At 30.4% G+C, this 21489-nt stretch overlaps 1 protein-coding gene across 4 annotated transcripts in view; it reads left to right on the top strand.

The window, feature by feature from the left end:
- LOC132753795 (SH3 and multiple ankyrin repeat domains protein 2-like) overlaps window positions 1-21489 on the top strand; it is a 145247-nt gene that overhangs the window by 76636 nt on the left and 47122 nt on the right. For 2 of the 4 annotated variants that reach the window (XM_060744314.1, XM_060744315.1), the window contains exons 9-13: window positions 458-719; window positions 3066-3335; window positions 4105-4638; window positions 8310-8411; window positions 10005-10098. In XM_060744314.1, coding sequence (XP_060600297.1) covers window positions 458-719; window positions 3066-3335; window positions 4105-4638; window positions 8310-8411; window positions 10005-10098 — 1262 coding nt within the window. Of the gene's footprint in view, window positions 1-457; window positions 720-3065; window positions 3336-4104; window positions 4639-8309; window positions 8412-10004; window positions 10099-16763; window positions 17183-21489 lie in introns of those variants that run through there. The other 2 variants (XM_060744319.1, XM_060744316.1) reach the window with 2 other exon arrangements.

Here is a 21489-nt window from a genome sequence, read left to right as displayed (position 1 = left end):
GCCCACAACAGATTTCAGGCTGAACAATATAGGGTCATCATGACCTTTTTGTTTTGAAAGACACTTTGTAAATCATACCATGTTCCCTGTATTGTCATAAATCTATATGATAATCAAAACTTAAACTTACCAGTTTATGTGTCAAAAATGTTCACTCTTTTGTTATTATATTTCATTTTACTTGTCTTTTAAGAAAGTTACTAGTTAATATCATATTGATAAACCATTGTTATAAATTAGTCAATTAAACATTATTGAAATTAAGTCTCATCTTAAATTATTTATGTCAGTAGGTACATTCAATTTATTGCCTATATTGTTGTAACTTCAAACTATAAATTAAAAGTGATACTTCGCCAGTTCTTCTAACTTGATTTTTAAGCATGAAATTTCCTTTTGGAAATTTGCCATTCCTTATAAATGAAAATAATAGAATTATTTGTTTTTTTACTTACAGGCATGTAAATTGGGGTTAGTGCAACATTTGGAACACCTTATGTTTTATGGTGCGGATTTAAATGTAGCAAATGCAAGTGGAAATACAGCATTACATGTTTGTGCTGTGAACAATAATGAACAGTGTACCCGTGTTTTATTGTTCCGTGGTGCCAACAAACATATCCTCAACTTTAACAATCAGACTGCCCAGCAGGTTGCCATTATAGCTGGCAATGTTGCTCTTGCGGAACTTATTAAAAATTTTGATGACAGTCAAGTTGGTATGTGATATGGGCATAGCTTTATTGTTGTTTTGTTGTTGGGTTTTTTTTAATCTTGAATTAAGATCTAAGGATTTGCAGTTTGCTTTAGTTACAATTTTTCCTACTGAGAATTATTTTACAATATTATATTGTGTTTTATGCTCCTAAAAAAGATAGTTTTGTATCATTATCATAATTTTTGGCATCACATGCTTACTGCAAATCATTACTATTTGTGGGGAAATTTTGTGGTTTTCCTGGATTTTGTCATCAGTACTATTATTTTTATTACACTATGTGTATTAGAATTTTGCCTTTTACTTTTTAGCTTGACTATTCCAAGAATAGTAGGGCCATTCTACTAATTCTTGCATAACACTTTGATTAAAGTTTTGAATGCAATATCATATGTCATAAACCTATAAGGCTTGTAATTACACACACTTATTTTAGAGGATAACAGGAGGTCAGTTTCCAACGCCCACAACTGACATGGATTTTGACTGAATTATGGCCCTTTTTGACTTGCTTCAAGTTTTTTGTGCAACATCAATGTTTAAAACTACTGAATGTATTCATGTGAAATCTAATATATTTCTTTGAGGAGGCTACTTTCCAAGACCCATAACTCTAGCATGGATTTTGACTGAATTATAGCCCTTTAAGAACTAAAAAAAATCTTGGTAAAAGTGTTGCAGGCAACATTAATCTTCAAAACAACTAAAGGTTTATACCAATGTAACATATTTTACACAATACAATAGGTTGCTGCATTGTAAGAGCTGTGCATTTTCATATTTACCGTTTTAGAAATAAAAAAAGTCTTGTAGGGCGCTCAGGCACATAGGATGCAGCCAATACGCCTTATTTATATACAATATTAGACATTTTCAGATAAGACTTGCTTTAGGGATTAGCATATTAACCTTTTGTTTTGGTTAATTGATCATGAAGACTCTAAAAGTAAAAGTAGATCTATTTATGAGATGTTTTGATACATTTACCAGTACCATCAAAATTGTCATTTTTATTGCACAATACCATGAAACAAACAGTCAGAGGTGTATTCAAGTGCAACTATCATAGTGTGGCTATTCAATTGTCTAAAATACAATAGATACATGATATAATTTAGAGAGCTTTTCACTGTTGGCTGTTAATCTGTCACAAGTATGCCAAAATAAAGCACTATTTAACTATTATGAACAGTAAATATAAAAAATTTCAAGTCAGATCAAATGTTTTGATCACTGATAGTTTATTTTGGTGACCATTCATAATGTACTGTTTGATATGATTTGTAATGCTTTGAATGAATAAAATGAATATTGGTTATAGTAAGTCTGTGATTCTTACATTTGTGTTGTTCTCATGGCTGTCAGACAGGAATTCTTAAGTTTGGGATTCATAAATTTTCTGAAATAAAACACATTGCTAAAGTTTTGTCTGTTTTTAACATACAGGCCACAGCCTATTGTCCGATAAATACGGTAAATACATAATTGAATGTCACTATCCAATTTGAAAAAATTAAAATAATTTTTGATTAAAGTTTTGCTTGCAACATTACTATTTTATCAAATTACTTTTTGAATTACAATTCATGGACACTGTCCATTAGACCCATAAGTCTGGTATGGATTTTCAATAAAATAAGACCCATAGTAAAATTCTTGGGGCAGTATCCAAGACTCATAACCTTATCTTATCCAGGCTTTTGTTTTACTATCATGCACTGAAAATTGTTGAGCACGCTGTCCTACCAACTGCTTTTGCTGACAATCCAACACTTAAAAAGACTCACTGAAATTTTTTTTTTTTTTTTTTTTTTGATAAAAACCATAAAATTAAGTGAATTAACAGTATATTACTGCAAATTGATATGCCTTTTACCTCTTAAGCTGTTCTTTTAGTTTCTCAAAATTAGTCCTGACTTTATTCCATTCAAACATTAGAAGGTTATAACAGAGACATCTTTGGTATACGTGTAATAGTAATTGCAATATTTAACAATACTTTTATATTTAACAATACTCTAAGATAATACTATATAGTATAATACTAGATTTTTGTCAGATATCTCTCTAGTCTGCATATTATGATGTGTACAGCTAATGATTGTAGAGTCTTAGTCACACATATGCTTGTCTTACAAGCAAATGAATATTAAGAAATTATTTACAGTATAGTGAAGTCTCTACCCTGAAGATTATGTAAAGTCTATCTACCACCATAGTAGTTACAAGCTGATTATGAAAAGTCTAGCTACAAGTATACTTGAGTCTCTAAGATTGAGAATTAATCGATTTCATATCAACTTGTCATATAGATAGAACTAAAATATTATATAAAATAATGTTTCAGTACCATTCCGAGAGATGCCATCATTTAGTAGCCGTAGACCTCGACTCTCCATGTACTCAAGTACAATGTCACTGATGTCACGAAGTCGTAGCGACCCTAAATTAAACATAACAAATACAATAGATGACAGTAATATAACATCACCACCGTCATCTATGAGAAGCTTGCCTCAACATTATCAGATGTACTCCGACTCAGGATCATATTCTGCATCTCGGGGATCAGACTCGCCACGTTCAATGAGTATATCCAGTAATAGTTCAGGCCCTGGTAAGTTTTTATATGTTTCATGTACATTAATAATTTCTGTTGTTGTCGAAAGGGCAAACAAACTATTTATAATATTTGATAGTGCTTATTTTATAAGGACTTTATCTTGTGTCATTTTTACCTTATAACAATGTTAACATCCAATGCTTGGCGCTTTTTTCTGATGCTTTGTTCATGCTGGTATTTGTATGACCCATTGTTTTTGTTGACTTGTAATAATGAGAGATGAGACCTATTTATTGTTATAGCTTATAAATTTCTCAATCTAGGAACTGTTTGCTGCAATAATTAACTGTCTCCTTGTTAGTTTCCATTTTTCAATTTTTTTCTGATCTTAAAGATAGTTTTGCCAGACGTATTTGTCTATTAAACATGATATTGATGACAGAAACTGTTGTGTAAGGTAAATAATTATGATTTTTAATTCAAATCAAAATGAACTTTTAACTCTAAAACTAAAAATTGGAAGGGGTAGTTAAGTGTAAACAATTTTTAAAGTAGAGTCACAGAACTTTTTTCTTCTATTGAATATATCTGAGAGATTTAAAGACTTTAGATGGTTAAAACTTAAATGGATAGGAAATGCCTATCTCAACACTTTGAAAACTTTTACTATGTATGTAAATTAAACAGAAATAGCAACTTTGATGTATTTCTATCATTCCAGTTCAAAGTTTGATCAGATTGATTGGTTATTTTGATGTAATGTTTTTCCTTCAAGATCTCTTAAAATTGACTGCATTTTGAAAATTCTTGATTACATCTTAAGGTCTAGCAAGAATGGCTATAACACCAACATATTCTATGCAAAGTCCACAGCATGAAATGCATATGAGGCGAGATTTTTCTACGAGGCAACGGCGATATACATATGCTGGTAATTTACTCGGAAGAACTATAGATGAAAACTTTGATGACCAGTTACAACAGGAAGAACAATTACAGTTTGACAGTAGAGAAAATTCTGTGAGTGATTTACAACAACGAAAACTGAGTGTTGGAAATATAAGTCAAGAGGATACAGAAGTGAAATTCATCCTTGGTTCAGCAGTACAAACTGATGAAAGAATGATTAGAACTAGTCCAGAGATATTTATATTCCCTGATTCAAAAGAATTAAGTAAATGGAAACAAAATCCAGTTTTGCAAGCTTCTGGTGGATCAGTGTTACTCCAAGCATCTGAAATACTGGGAAAAGTGAATTTAGAGCCAAGTCTTTTAGATAAGACATTTATTTGTATAGAGCCATTTAGACCAAGTCGTCCTGGAGGTTTGCAGTTAAACTTGGGAGATTACGTACAAGGTTTTATTCTGTTCTATGTATACAGCTTCATACGCACTAATAGAAATGACCTCCACCATCGCACACCTATGCATGGAAGTTATTTCACCTTTATACCTTTTAACAGATTCCTTTATTTCAGAATAAAATCCTTATATAATACAGACATGTAGGCAAAAAGATGCCAGGAGAGTGAAAAATATCATATGTAGAAAACATGTTTTGTTCTATTATTTGTTTTTCTTTTATTCATCTGACTGCTAGGACCATCTGACTGCTAGGACCTAAATTTAAAGGCCGTTTTCTTTGAAATCTTTTGTTAAAAAAAATCTTCTGTATATGTTTAAAGGAGAATAGAGAAAATTTTAACTGATTAAAGAATATGTTTTTCAGAAAAGGTGAGCGAGTCATAATTTCCCTCAAGTATAAAGTATCAAGATGTATGAGACTTCATAAATACATGTATTATGAAATACAAATACTAAGCTTGCGTCTTTTTGCCTAAGTTTCTAAATTTTATATAACTATTATTCTATATAGAAAATATGTTTTCAGAACATTTATGTCACATGTAGTCACCTTTGTATAACCAGCTGATTATCTATATTCACATTTTACACCCATAAATATATCTTTTATTCAATCTATATTTTATACAATGTATTTATGATCATTTTAAAGGGCAACAACATACATGCAGTTTGTTAGGTGAAGGTCACACAGAATAAAAATGCATTGATGCTTTGGTCCAGTTAACTATTCTAACTCATACATTAAGATCATACTTATGTATCCAAAGTTTTAATATGAATTTTTCTTAAAAGTTCATTGATGTTCATTTCCAGTGGATAATTTTTGTGTGTGCAACTATTGCCATCATTTTTCATTTGCTGCAGTTATTGCTATTATGTTGTAGTTTTGCAGCTGTTAACATAATGGTACATTTTTAAAGTAATTAACTGCCATAGTTATATATTTCTCTGCAAGTATTACCATAGTTATATATTTCTCTGCAAGTATTGCCATAATTATATATTTCTCTGCAAGTATTGCCATAGTTATATATTTCTCTGCAAGTACTGCCATAGTTATATATTTCTCTGCAAGTATTGCCATAGTTACATGTTTCTCTGCAAGTATTGCCATAGTAATATGTTTCTCTGCAAGTATTGCCATAGTTATTGTTTCTCTGCAAGTATTGCCATAGTTATATATTTCTCTGCAAGTATTGCCATAGTTATATATTTCTCTGCAAATATTGCCATAGTAATATGTTTCTCTGCAAGTTTTGCCATAGTTATATATTTCTCTGCAAATATTGCCATAGTTATATATTTCTCTGCAAGTATTGCCATAGTTATGAATTAACTTATATATTTCTCTGCAAGTATTACCATAGTTATATATTTCTCTGCAAGTATTGCCATAGTTATATATTTCTATGCAAGTACTGCCATAAATATATATTTCTCTGCAAGTATTGCCATAGTTATATGTTTCTCTGCAAGTATTGCCATAGTAATATGTTTCTCTGCAAGTATTGCCATAGTTATATATTTCTCTGCAAGTATTGCCATATTTATATATTTCTCTGCAAGTATTGCCATAGTTATATATTTCTCTGCAAGTATTGCCATAGTTATATGTTTCTCTGCAAGTATAGCCATAGTTATATATTTATCTACAGCTATTTCCATGTGTTATACTTTCAGCTCATTTTAACACTTAACTATTAATAACTTGGTTGTTTTTTTGCTATTTTATCATTTTAGTAGTTATTTTGTTTGAGTTCATTACTTTACACTAATACACTTTTTATCTTGTTCATAATCATTATATTTATAAACCAATGCTTTTTCTATACTTCTTACTTGCTATGATAACAAAAACATATTAAACTGAGATTTGCTTTCACTATGATAATTACAGTTGTTTTTTTTTACATTTAATGTAGAACATGCGCACATTGTATTCATTGTATTTCCTGTATGTAACATTTTTATGCTCCCCGAAGGATGAACATATAGTCGACGCTTTGTCCGTCTGTCCGGCCGCTTTTCTTGTCCGGGACATAACTTTGAAACAACTAGAGATATCAACATGAAACTTTGTAGGTAAATAGATCTCATTGAGTAGGTGTGCAGTGCACAAGAACCGTAACTCTGCCTTGCCTAATTTTTGAATTATTGCCCTTTGTTTATTTTTATACTTTGATCTTTGTCTGGATCATAACTCTAAAACTATAAGAGGTATCAACATGAAACTTTGTAGGTAGATAGATCTGATTGAGTAGGTTTGCAGTGCACAAGAAACATAACTCTGTCTTGCCTAATTTTGGAGTTATTGCCCTTTGTTCATTTTGACACTTTGAACTTTGTTCAGGACATAACTCTAAAATTATAAGAGATATCAACATGAATCTTTGTAGGTAGATAGGTCTCATTGGGTAAAAGTGCAGTGCTAAAGAACCATAACTCTGCCTTGCCTTATTTTGAAGTTATTGCCCTTTGTTTATTTTTATTTTTTTACTTTTGTCCGGGACATTACTCTAAAACTATTAGAGATGTCAGCATGAAACTTTGTAGGTAGATAGATCTTATTGTATAGAACTGCAATGCTTAAAAGCCTAAACAAAGCCTTGTCTAACTTTGGAGTTATTGACCATTGTTCATTTTTACACTTTGAATTTTATTCGGGACATAACTCTGAAACTATAAGAGATATCATCACGAAACTTTGTAGATAGATAGATCTCATTGAATAGAAGTGCAGTGCAAAAAAACCATAACTCTGCCTTGCCTAATTTTGGATTTTTTGCCCTTTGTTCATTTTTTTATACTTTCCTGTGTCCAAAACCTTCTCGGGGAGCATCACCCAGTTCAACCGGTTCTTGTTACTGTTTTGTAGTGGACATGCATTACTTCTTATTTATAACTTAAATGTACCTGCATCATTTGCATATCTATAATGCCACTCGAAAATATTTGTTAAACAAAGGCTACTATGTATGAATGAATATTTCTCAATTTTAACTAAAGGCCTCAACAGACGGTAGGATTTTGAAGTACAACACCAATTAAAACTAAGGTGTACAGGCAAATCTTAATATTTGAAGACTACTATTTCTTGAATTTGGAAACCTTAAGTCTAGATGTAAGGGATACATGTTCTATTTTGAAAATCTTGTCGCACAGATTTACTCATGGCAAAAAAAGTATTTAGTGAGTAAAGTGTGTAAAGGATCAATTGGGAGGGATCCTTTTTAGGGAAACCTCAGATAATTCCTACAGTGTAGAATTACCATCTGAATGCAAGTGTTGTATTGCTTTGAAAATTGTACATCTTATCTCTAATTAGTGTTGAACAACTAAATCCTACTGTCTGTTGAGGCCTTTAGAAGTCTCTATTCTTAACTTTTGAAATATAATGGACAAAATCTCCCAATATATATCTTTGAAACGTTCTTTCATTGACTTTAAGCAACTAATTCTAGCCATGCAACAAGTGTAGACCAAGATCAACCAGCACATCTGTACCACTGTACTTGTTTTGAAAATCACCATAAAACTGATGAATAGTTTTATTCAGAATAAAAGATGAACAAGTTTGTTTTATAATAGTTTTGCAAATAAAACAGAGAAATAGTTCTTCCCGATTTATCATCTGTGAAAAATAAATATCTTGTATTTCAGTGATGAGTGTATCGGACACAGGATTCTGGGAAGGTATGGTGAATGATAAAGATGGATGGTTCCCTGCCCATCATGTACAGGAAGTCAAACTCAGACAGAAAGGTAAATAAAGTTTCCTTTTAAAAGGAAAGGCTTGCCCAGTTGTGCCATCACCCCATCCCTTTAAAAATGTTTTTTTTTTTGAAAAACCTCCTAAATCAATTCTTTATGATAAAGAAATAATTATAAAAAAAAATAAATCAACCTTATATACCAGTAAAAAAAACAAGGTACCTATGTTTTTACAGGTATAGAGGGTCAATTAATTATCACTATTCTTTTATTATTTGTATATCATAAAGAGTTTATTTAGTTGTTTTTTGTTGTTGTTGTTGTTTTTTTCGAGAAAAAAAAAAGTTTCACTTTTAAAGGGGTAGATAGGGTAACCCCAAGACTGGACGAGCACCTCTGCACATTTGTGCCAGAAGGACCAGAAGTCCACTGATCATAGCTGAACCGGAACATGCTGACGATAACAGTAACAACTTTTTTTTGTAAAAACAAATATTTTTTTGCCAAAAATGATTCAAAATCTATTCTCTATTGTATAAAACTAATAATGAAAATAATTAATTGTAAAAATACTAACATTTGCTCTCCCACGTGGAGGAAATAAAAGTATCTATCTATCATACTGAAGGGAAACAAGTGTGCACATTTCATTTCCAGAGAGAGTAATTTGTTTTGGCAATTGCTAATTTCATTTAAATAGCAGCTTTATAGACAAGTAAAATGCACTAAAAGACTTCGTTACGTGGTACCAATTAATATGCATGTATCAACGATGTTACACCTAAAATATCTATGTCAATTATGTATTGATCACAGATATACCGACAACACAGGATGCGCTATCTGTAGATCGGCACGTGGTAAGGTTAATGATATGCATGGGCTATTTTTAGATGACGTTATACTGTAGTTTTAACTCCACATTAGAATTGCAAACAGTAGATCTAAATATAACTCAATCGCAGACAAATGTGATAGAGAAATCCTATTTATATAAACAAACTGGGATTACCGAAGTAACTAAAAGTAGCTTAGATTTCCGTATTATTACTTTGTCTGATTCCGTAGTATGACGGAATCACCTGAATTGTCACGATTGCAGCGGAAACCTAGGCTGGTTTCCCGTTCCATCATGCACTAACAAATGTAAGCAGGAAACCACCTGACTGGAACAACTTTTCCAAAACAAATGGCTTGCGGCTGTGGCCACAAGCCAAAAATATATATTGTAAGGGAAGTAATCAAAAATTATTGTCAGAAATATTTTTTCCTGTATTACTTTCCCTGATAGTAAATGTACAATACAATGTACTTATTATTAAACATTAATGTCTTATAATTTATTTGTAATTTTGTTTCTATAAAAATGCATTAATAGGTCAATTAGTTGTACCCATGTGGCCAATACCAGCACATATGTGCTGTCTGGTTATTGTCATGCACTGTTCCCTTTTCTGTCTGTACATATTTTGAAATTTTCCATAAATATGATGAATGGTTTTGTCCAGATTGAAAGATGAACAAGTCTGTTATAGCAGGATAATGGTTGCTGTCTCTCTCCTGACAATACTATCAGTATATAAGTGGTTAAGGGCATATATTAAAGGTATACTATTAATAATAAGTAAGCTTTCTCTTTTACAGCTGGATCTTTTGGAGATTTATTAGCGGAGGAATCAAGAGAGAACACACTATTATATCGGAACACCCTGGCCACTCTAGTTAGAGGAGATAATAGGTAGGTGTCTAAATAAGTAAAATAGTTCTATAGGAATATACCTATATTTTGTGTAAGTTCCTCCAAAGATTTTCTACTGGAATGACATTAAAGAGATGTAAATCTCTTGATTCCAAGAACAGAGAGCAATGCAAAATGAGCAAAAACCTGTACAATAATGGACATAAGATCAGTACATCTAAAGCCCCATAGTTATAGAGTGGAAGAAGTTCCTTGTTAAGGAAAACAAAATGATGCTAAAAGCCTCACAGTAATGAAAACAGTGGCTTATAGTGAGAAACATCAATACTACAATTATCAATATTTTTATTGCCACAGTTATATAAATATCCATAACCTTTTAAATTTGAATTTAAAAAAAACAAATTTATCAGTATCATGGCAAATTTAATAGTCATGAATCAGCAAAATAGAAATTATTATTATGTAGTATACTTTTTTATGTTTATTTTCATAAAAGTATTTAAATGTATTTTTATTTGAAATAAGATGAAAACAAACAAAAGAAGACAAGAATAATCACAAAATGCTTCTTGGACTATCATTATGAATAAACAAGAGTATTCTCTAATGCTAGAGATATGATTCCCCAGAACATACTTTAATGATCAACATTATTTTTTGTCCAATCACATTGTAGTATTTTTCAAATTTCAGCTTAGTCTAACTTTGGTTAATGTGTACTAACTAAATAAAATTCACTTAATCTGTCGTCTAACCTGAGTCTAACAAATTTCAATAATGCATTATATTAGGGAGGAGTTAGAGGTATGGTTAACACTCTGATTTGTAAAATGTCAAGGTTAGTAAAACAATGCCAACATAAAAAAAATAGTCGAGGTCAGGTGTTACTAAATGTGAGGATACAATCAATTGATTTATTACATAGATAATACATGTTGGGCACGCAGAGACAAATGATTACATAGTAACTTTTTTATATCCTTTTAACTCCTAAGAAAAATGTCTGCTATAAATTGCTGACTGTTTTAAACTTCTTTTTTTTTTCTAGAAAAAGTAACCAAAACATAATTTTATTTCAGCTGATAGGAATGAACTGCATAAACAATATTTGATATTAAGAATACAATGATTACATATTTTGGCTAGAAAACTTATTGTACCACCTGTAAACCTAGACTGACACACAGAAAAAAGTCAACTGTTTTTCAAATGAGCAAATCAATAGGGATTTTAAATATTAGTGAATAACTTAAAGCTAACAACGAATTTGTATAAATTATTAATCTAATGTATTTTCTCACATTTTCCATTTATTTATAAAGGATGTACACATTTCATTAACTCCATTGATTTTACCTAATTGCATCATCTTCCTCGCTGTTTTTTTTTCACAGATATTCTATAGAGACATGAGATAAAGGTATAAATTCTGTGACATTTCAGGAAAAAATGTGGCTGATTATTTGTTGATAGGGCCATTTATTTAGCTTATCTAAATGTGATATGTTAGAAACTTGACAAGGTGTAGACATCTTGTAGAGCGAAAAGGCGGAGCTATCGGTTAGTGAAATGCCTTGTTTTTGGTTGAAAAAATAATGTTGATCATTAAATAGGTTAATGTTTAATAATATGCATTAACAAAAATAATTGGTCGCCTGCCTGCGGCAGGCTTGACCAATTATTTTTGTTAATGCATATTATTAAACACTAACCTATACTAGTTGTTTCAAGTAAAGAAAGTTTAACAGTTATAGGACTTAAAGTAAAAACAGTAAACCTGTTTACCAAATGCCCAAAGCCTGTGGCGAGAAGTTAAGTTTCCATACATCTTTTCATAGTCAATGTAAAAATAAATGAAACATTCTGTTCTTTATGTGGTTAAGAAAGTGTTTAAAAATATATTCTCACTCAAGTGTAGGAATAATGTGAATATACCCATAGATTTTCATGATAGTATAATAATTTATAGTATACTTAATGTGTTCATTATATTTAGATGGATGACATTGCTCCTTTCACTATTTCAATGCAAAATGTTTGGGAGGTGTAAAAAAAACAAAATAATAAAATTATTAAAAAAAAGTTTTTTTATGCTAGTCATTATACGTAATAAACTATTATTCATTGATGTTAAAAGTAGTGCAAGTTAAATACTTCGCGATGAAATGCATCATTTAATCTGTAAATTAAGAAAGAAAAAGAAACATCGTGAGAATTTTCTATATTTCAGTATGTATCTCTTAAACCATCTAGCTTACATATAATTATAACCCCTTAACTCTGGCATATCGTATGTGTGAAAACTATGTTTAATGATGGTTTTCGTAGATCATTTAATTTCAGTAATTTTTTTTGCAATATGTGTAAATGAAGAATGGATAAATGAATATTGGACTGAAACTGGATTCTGGGTTGTGATTTAGATTTACAAAAAAGTCTTGTTAATTTCCGTTTGTAATTGTGATACCGGATTATTCAATTGTAATATTATTTTCTGTCTGATGTGATGGATAAATGTTCAAGACTTTCCACTGGAAATAATGTCCCACTTGTTATATTGTGATAAACTATATGATGTTGTTGAACTCATACAGTAGCACCTCTTCTGTCAAAGTACATGACTGTAACAGCACAGTTACATACACCTGCAGTTTTACTGTATGGTTAATTACATGTGATATTGAGAAGGTTCCTGTGGGTTTTCTTTTACATAGGTCCTGACCTTTTCTTATCAACTGTCCTTGTGAATTGCCCAGGTTGAATTTATGGCATCAAATATGAATATTTCTGTAAAGCTTCATACCATGTTGTATTGGAAAGATGTCAAAGAAAAGATTTTTTATTGTAGATAAATACTTGACCGAGTTATTGATTGCTGATCCTTAAAAATATATATTGATTCAGCATATTCTCATTCTTAAGATATTCAAAAAATATGTTAAAAAATATCAATAATATATTGCTCAGATTCATTGATGTGTGTAATGAGATTAAGAAAGATTTTTTAAAATTCCTCAACAATGGTGGCTTTAATCTATATAATCTATACTTTCATCTGTGTAATGAAATAAGAAATGTTGTAAAATATTCTATTGTTTTATATAGACAATTAAAAGTAACATTATATATTACCATTTATGGAAGAAGGACACCTGATATTTAGTTTATAAATCATTAATTACCATATACAATTGCTGCTAATAAAAACCTTTCATTTTTAAATCTAACTTGACATTTTATTGCTGGCATTTTATTGCTTGAAAATTAAATGGACCAATAAATTTGCATACTTTTCAATGTTTACATGATATTAAATACTTAAAACACAAGAAATAATCATTTGAACATGTTGTAAAATATGCAATGGATAAAGATAAAGAAAGTATTGAAATTTTGTGATAGCTGAAAGAATTAGTTGTGATAAAAAGGATTATTGCAGTGTTTGAAGATCTCTCAATACAGGAGGTTAGGTAAACAGTAACGGCACCTAGAGGATAATAATTGTTATAGTAATTGGATAGTACCAATTATAATGAAGTGTCAATTTTAGATACATTTTGTGACCAACGTCTAATGTATATATCTAAAATAAACATCCCTAGGGTCTGAAAACCAATATAACCTATATGTATAAGACAATGACAAATGTTGAGCTGTGAATAAGTAAAGGGAAAATTAGTTTTGGTGAATTCAACAAGGTCATTATGTAATACTTCGGAATGTTGAATTTGTTTATAATTGTGGAGAACATGTATCTTATAAATTAGAAATGGATGGATTATTATATGTCTCAAATAAATGTAACACTTGCAGTTGGAGATAAATTTGTAAATACATGTGTGTATCAATTTCTGGTGGGCTATATATTTTACCATATCTGTAGTGTTTAATTCTATATAGATGTTTAGAGTCAAAGGACTGTATTTTTAAGATTTGAGTGTCATGTTGTAGACTATAAAAAGAAATTATTTGAAACTTAAACTTAGACTAAATGGGAGCAAGAATAGTGCTGGACTCAAGAACTCTAACTCTGTCTGTGACTGGTGCCATTTTGTAATGCTCTCCCTTTGTTTAATCTGACAATATCTTGAAAATTTGGAAATAATGTTTGATTTTATCATTATCATAAAGGTCTCAGAAGATATGTAAATTATTATTACATTCCTTTATTAGTCAAAGTTTATTTGTATCTGGATTATTCTCCATTACTGTCCACTGTTTAAACTGGGGGCAACTGCTTCTGCTTATATGACCAGTGCACACCAAGACCAGCAGGCATATCCGTGCTGTCTGTTCATGGACTGCACTGTTCCCTATTTAGTCAGTTCACATTATAAAAATTTCCTGAAACATGCCTCCAGAATGAGATTCATGCTTATTTTTCATGAACATTTTGAAAATGTATCAAAAAGTAAAATATTGTCAAGTGAGCTTACACATTGCAAGCAACTCTTTCAATACAGGTATAGTCTGATTTTATTGACCTGTCAATTATGAATACATTATAGCACACATTTAAATATTCGATCCCATTTCGGTTGTGTCCGTTTATTTTACGAGAATTATTATGGAGCATATAAATAACGTTTGGATAACTCCCACTAGCTTAATAAAGGTTCTCGTAACATCCGCAATAGCGCAGTCGGTAAAGTGATTACCTAATGCATGAGGGGTCCGAGGTTCGATCCCTTCTTTCGACATTCTTTTTAGACTTATTCTTTCTTTATTTTTTAAGAAATTTTTTATTAAATGGTCAAGCGCCTGCAAAATTGTCTACACGGATATGAAACACCTAAGAAACACTGAATTGTCACATTTTGTATTGTATTTTACGGTACTGAAATTACATTTATTGATTTTAATCCTAATGAATTTTCAGAATTAATTCTATTATAACAAACAGTTATAATATAACAATGTTATATACAAAAGTATAGTATTTACAAAAAAGTGCAAAACATATTAAAAACGGATCAACCATAACTTCAAAAATGTTGAAAATAGTTATGAATAAGAAAAAAAACCTGGACATACTCTGCCTCGATCTTACAACACGTTGGACATTCAGATAAAATATACCCGTACCCTATTGCGCTTTAACGGTCAGTGTAACTTATTCATCGAAACTAGATAAGTTTAATCACATCTTACTGCGTACCTCTAACAGAATTTACCGAACATATATCGAATATTAATATATTCTGTGCATTGACCGTATAATCAGTATGGAATTGACAGGTTAATAAAATCAAACAATAAATTAACAAAAAAGGTTAAAATATGCAAAAATAGCCCTTACTGTGTTATTCATGGAGTAAAAATATGTTGATAAATACTGTAAAATCAGTCATTCATTGCATATAGCATGTAAATCATTACTTGAACTGTGAATACCGTATAAGTACTTATTTCTGCGGGCTTAAAATTCTGCGATTTTGGTTAAAATAAGGGGTTTTAAATTTCTGCGTATCTTATTTCTGCGGTGTTATCATTTACGCATTGATGTTTTTTATTTCTGCATTTTAATTTAGATATTTTTACAAAATTAACCGATACAAACAGACAAAATTTCAAGATATGTTGTTGTAACATGTACATTACTTCCGGTAAACATGCAGACGACTTATAATGTGTGTTCATCGTGATCACCATGTATCGGGATATAAAATATGATAAACAAGATCAACAATGAAAGGCAGCGTTCAATGAATGCAATAAACAAAATGTTAATAAACAAACAACAACGTGCAATGACAACAATTAATTGTAATACTGCATGTGTATAAATATGAAGTGTAAAAAATAAACAATGGTAATATCCCACGTAGACACAATATATTGTACAAATACAAAAGGGTATGTTTATTGCACCCGTCCAACTATAATAGTTTTATTTTTAAAATAAATCAAGCTTAGGGTGAGCGAAAATCATACAAACATGATATTTTTTAAAACAAAAAGAACAAGTAAAGTAACTTTTTTTCTAATATTTTATTCATGACGGATACATAAAGAAAAATTATTCCCATCTACAAAAGCTGAAAACGGTACATGGTGATGTAATTATACAATACAGGTAGTTGACATATTCCGACATACATGTAGACATAGCGAAAGGCTTAATTTTCTGCGGTTTTTAAATCTGCGGTGTCGTTATAAACCGCAGAAATAGCAGAAATAAAGTTCCCGCAGAAAAAAGTACTTATACGGTATCTTTACTTTTCTTAAATTCTTGAAGCATTTTTTTTTCAAATTGATTTTCGGCTCATCTGGAGATATGCAGCTTTAAAAAATGGTGAATGGTTTTGTCCAGATGAAAGTTAGGATAATGTATCTCCTTAAGTCTTGTCTGGCTGTTACAGACACTTATGAGACTTCTGATATGATAGAATATAGGCTGCCAGTAACTTACAACCAAAGCAATATTTAACTGACCTATTTGATGTTATTTTAGTGTACTTTGATTATTTTATTAGTATATACTATAATGGGAAAAACATGATCAGATTTAAGATGCTATAAAATGTGTTGCTATAAATAGATTGTCATATGGTGCAATAAAAGCATTGTGACTAATGCCATCTGCTGGTTTGAAACTTTTTACCTGAAGTATCTATTATCTCTATGGTGCAATTATCAAAAGGTATCAAAAGCAGGTGCAATAACTATTAATTTAACATGAAAAGGTCATTCTTTAAAGAAGTAAACATGTTCCAAGTAAATGTTTTTGACATTAAACATTGAAAATGTGCTAACCAATAACAGAACACCTTAAATTCAAGGGATGTAATAGATAATCAATATTTTGAATTATTGATGAACTGCTTTAAAATGTGATATTGAAAATTTGTCACCAGTAAATTGATACACATATTGGTGTAGGGGAATAAATCTGTTATAAATATGTTAACATAATGTATAACATTCTTATATCAACAAGTATGGATTACTTCGTGATTTCTTATGAAACAAGTGATTATAGCATTATAAGGTTTTAGGAATACACTTAGATATTCTATGTTGGAAAGGACAATTTGGAGTATTGTTTAAGTGTGGAGGGACAAAAGGCTTGTGTAACAACATGTAAATGTAAATTATTTGATTTTGGCACTTGTAAATGGTGGGTTTTTGTTGTTTTTTAATTTCAGTATGATTACAGATTCAGTATTATTTTATTTATAAAGTCAGTATTGTACAATTGCATGTATTCTGCAAAATGAATCTTAAGATAAAATTAATCATTTGGTAGATTTTTCTTTTGTACAGAAGTTGCAGTTTGTTAAGATATTGCTCTGATAATGAGTAAATAAAATTTTCTTGCAATTATGAGACATGATTTTTAGCTCAACTATTTCGAGAAATCTTTTAGCTATTGGTTACAGTCAGATTGTTATATAATTATTCTCTTTATTTCCACAGTTAAGTGATTTACATAATTATACAATATTATACAGTGAAAATAACAATTAAACATACATACAAATTTGTATAAATATTAAAGAGACATTTCAGTTTAGTTGGGTTCAGAATTAATCACTATTTAGGGGAGAAGATATGTAAAGCAGCTGCCGGATATATCAGTCGGTAGAGCGACAAACAGTATTCAGAGCATCCTGGGTTTGAGTCCCAGTCAGGCTGCACATTTTTCTCACCCTGTGACATAAACAATGTTGACAAAATAATAATGTATGAGCAGAGGTAGAAGAGTTTACAAAACATCACTTTCTTTAATACTTTAGTAAACAGACACTTCCCACATATTAGGTAAAGTAACATTTAAAGCATTAATTTCATAATGGACATACAAAGGGTATGTTAATTCTAGTTTTTAACTTGATATAGTTTGAAATTTTTATATGGAATAAGAATAGACCTGAATTAAAGTAGATTATGACATCATATTACCTTATTATAAGTTACATTTGACAACAATAGCAATGTTGTTATAAGCTGATATTTTACTTAAATACACAATACAATCCGATTTTATTGCATATTCAAATTCTATGTTAAATATAATGTTTTTTGGTCTTTGAATGATGGTCTTTTTCTTCCAAATTTACCTCTTATCCGACTTGTAGTTAAGCATTTCAAGGATTATACTTTCCCAGCTGTCATTTCTGTATGGAAGGAACCCTGCAATAAACATAATGGCAAATGTATTTTCAAACAATTTTTGATATGTTACAAATCAACTGAGAAAGTTCTAATATCAGGAATATGAAAGTTTTATCTTCTGCTAATATTTGATAATATATTTGATCCATTATGTATAATGCTAGCTAGATCTGGGCTTGATGTGTTGTTGTAAATGGTTACTCTTCAGACATAGTCCTTGTCACCTCAGCAGTTCCTCAAGGGTCAGTTTTGCTCCTTCTTTGCTTCCTATACATAAATGACCTTTATACAGATGATATTGCAGTGTACCTTACTTATTGTTAAATTCTTCAAGACAATTTGTCAATTCTTCAAGGGACATGATTGTTGGGAAAAGGGGTGGGCTATGGAATATAATTCCAAGTTGTCCATATCTGATGGGGGTAAAACCATTACCAGTTCTACATATGTTGGTGTTGACATCCACAACTTTAACTCTGCTAGCAGTTGCTTAAAACTATGAAAACTTTGAAATTTCCCAATGAATCAATAAGGTAACATGTGTTCAGGCCCCATATGTTGAACAAAAAAGTTTCTATTCAACTTGACAACTAAACATGTTACTGTAGCTTGATTACCTCAGCTTTATGTTGTCAAAACTTTATCAGATTATTATCTCATCAATACACTTGTATGTGATATCTTTAAGATTTTCTTGAAATCAAATAAGAATTTATTTTGTATCAGACCCTGCTTTAAAATACTTTAAGAATTTGAATGCAATAAAACTTAATTGATTTTAACTTAAACTGAAGTAAAATTAATTTGTTTCAAAGTAGAGTTTACCTATGTAATGATTATAATCCAATGAACCTCTGAAGTTTTTTTTCTTACATAATAAAACTTGTGTTTCATTATTTTTGAACACAAACAAATCTTTCTTTGGATTAAAAGCAAGTTATTTAAATGCCAGATGAAAATGTTTGGAGGTTTGGCAATACTGTTGATGGAGCAAATTCAATAATTTAGATGAAATGAGTTACCTTAAAAAGAGATTTAAATTTAAGTTTTTTAGTTAGTATTACCTGCTTAATTTCTTAAATAAACTTGTCCAGTCTCCACCAAGTTAGAAATGTCCATTATGAATTATTGAGATTTTAAGGTGAAATTATAAAGTTGGTCAGTAATAGAGCCTGGTCAGATGTCTCTAGATTAATCAAGGGATTATATGTAAGACAAGACTTTCTAGTGTTTGCATTAATGTTGCAGCCCCATGTGAGAAATGAATTGTATGCTTAGGATGACATCATAATGCCATTATATGATTTCTACTCGATCTTTTATTTAAAAAAGAAATTCATTTTGTTGACTGCATAACTCCCTTTGGTGGACCCCACAGAGATAGAGATCACGTGGTTGTTATCAGCATCCAGTTCAGTACAGGGCTTATCAGCATCCATTGAAGTTAACAAATTTAGTATAACTGTGAATTTTATAATTTACAAAATTCATCAGCTTAGTTTAGGATCACCGACCTACGAAAACGAAATTCATAGATGTAACTTATTTTAGCAATATTATAAGCTTACCCTTTTTTCTATTTATCATTTAATTTGATGGGATTTCTTTTCATGAAAACGTGGGTCCGTGGCATGAAGCTGTCATGGCGGCAATATTATAGAACTTCCCCAAATTGACGATAATAATAATGACACATATTTAGAAATATCAATAACTTTATCATGACTGTTAAACAAAGAACCTACATCTTTTGGAGGTATACAATAAAGTGCTCTATTGCTACTTCCGAGCTAGTACATGTTGTCTACAAAGGGTAAATTTAATTTTATCAAATAGCAAAATGTCAAGGTAAGGGAAGTAACTATGGTATAAATAAATTGCCAATTTGAAATTTAATATTTGTGTAGTTCTCTCCCTTTTAATTACATAAATCATAAATTAAACTGAGTAATGTCATTAAAAAAGTATAACAGCTTTATAAAAGTTATTAAAAACAGAATTTCATGACAATATTATGACAATTTCAAAATATTTGCAAATATTCAGTCTGTCCACCCATATTACTCAAAGATTTGTTTAGTTAGTCATTGAGGGAATGTCATTATCTGATATTGATTAAAATTGTAAACGTTGACTTGTACAATATTTCTGTTGATATCCTGATTGTGTAATATTAATTACCAGCTGTTACCACTATCTATTGATTCAATAAACTTAAACAATTATACTGTAGTTAAGTTAGTCATAATATATCCAAACCAATCAGCTGATCAGTTGAAATAATTATTATTAATAAATTATGTATGAAAAACATATTATGAGGTTTCTTTCCCTTGATCAAAGTCTTTGATTTTCCCTGCAGTTAATCCAAAAAAAAAAAAATCTACTTAATATTCTTTTGATAGAAATTGGTTATGGTCTTTATTTTCAATACATTTATGTGAGGTCTTTATTTTCAATACATTTATGTGAGGTATTTTAACATCGCCATCAATCTTATTGTCTTGTCTTAATAGGTTTATCTTTTTGTTATTATGTATTTTTATTGTATTAGCAATGAAATTAGAAGATCACTAATTCATTTTTTATCAGTGTAATAAATAATGATTAAAAGAAGAATGCTTGTTTGAAATTGATGTGAATTCATAAGGTTGCATGTTTATATGTCAGTATTTGGAATGATCTATTGTAATTTAAGTAATAGTGCATTTATTGTATCATTGAAGTTGTAACATTTGATTATAAAGTGGCTGTAATAGTATTTATTAATCCCCTTCTGCATAGCGGAAAGGGGATTATAGAAATGGCCTCCGTCTGTCAGTCCGTCCGTTAGAACGTACAAACCCAGAGGTACTTGTGTGACTTGGAGAACAATGGGTAACGGTACATTTCCTTTGATCCTATTCATTCTGTTTTTACTTGTGTGTCTTTTTTTAGGCCTTGTGTGACTAAAAATGGCTAAAAAGATCAAAGGAAAAGTCACATAAGTACCATTTCCTAAGTACGTCCGTCTGTCTGTCCGTCCGTAACACCTTCCTGTCTGTTCCATAACTTTTAAACTATTGAAAAAAATTTGAAATAACTTGGCACAAGTAGATGATGTGCAGAGGGCAATAATTAGGTTAATACCTCCAAGGTCAAGGTTACACTTAAAGGTGAAATGTTAAAAAGTCTTCATTTCATAATAAAAAGTCTACATTTTGTGTCTGCTCCATAACTTTAACTGCTTAAAATTTTTTAAATAACTTGGCACAAATGATCACCATAATGAGACGATGTGCAGAGCGCAATTATTGGGTTAATACCTCC

The sequence above is a fragment of the Ruditapes philippinarum genome, unplaced genomic scaffold, assembly GCF_026571515.1.
Source record: "Ruditapes philippinarum isolate M1 unplaced genomic scaffold, ASM2657151v2 ctg126_1_1_1_1, whole genome shotgun sequence".
Classification (NCBI taxonomy): Eukaryota; Metazoa; Mollusca; class Bivalvia; order Venerida; family Veneridae; genus Ruditapes; species Ruditapes philippinarum.
The sequence above is the reverse complement of the archived record's forward strand: the minus strand, read 5'-3'. Positions and strand labels throughout refer to the sequence as shown.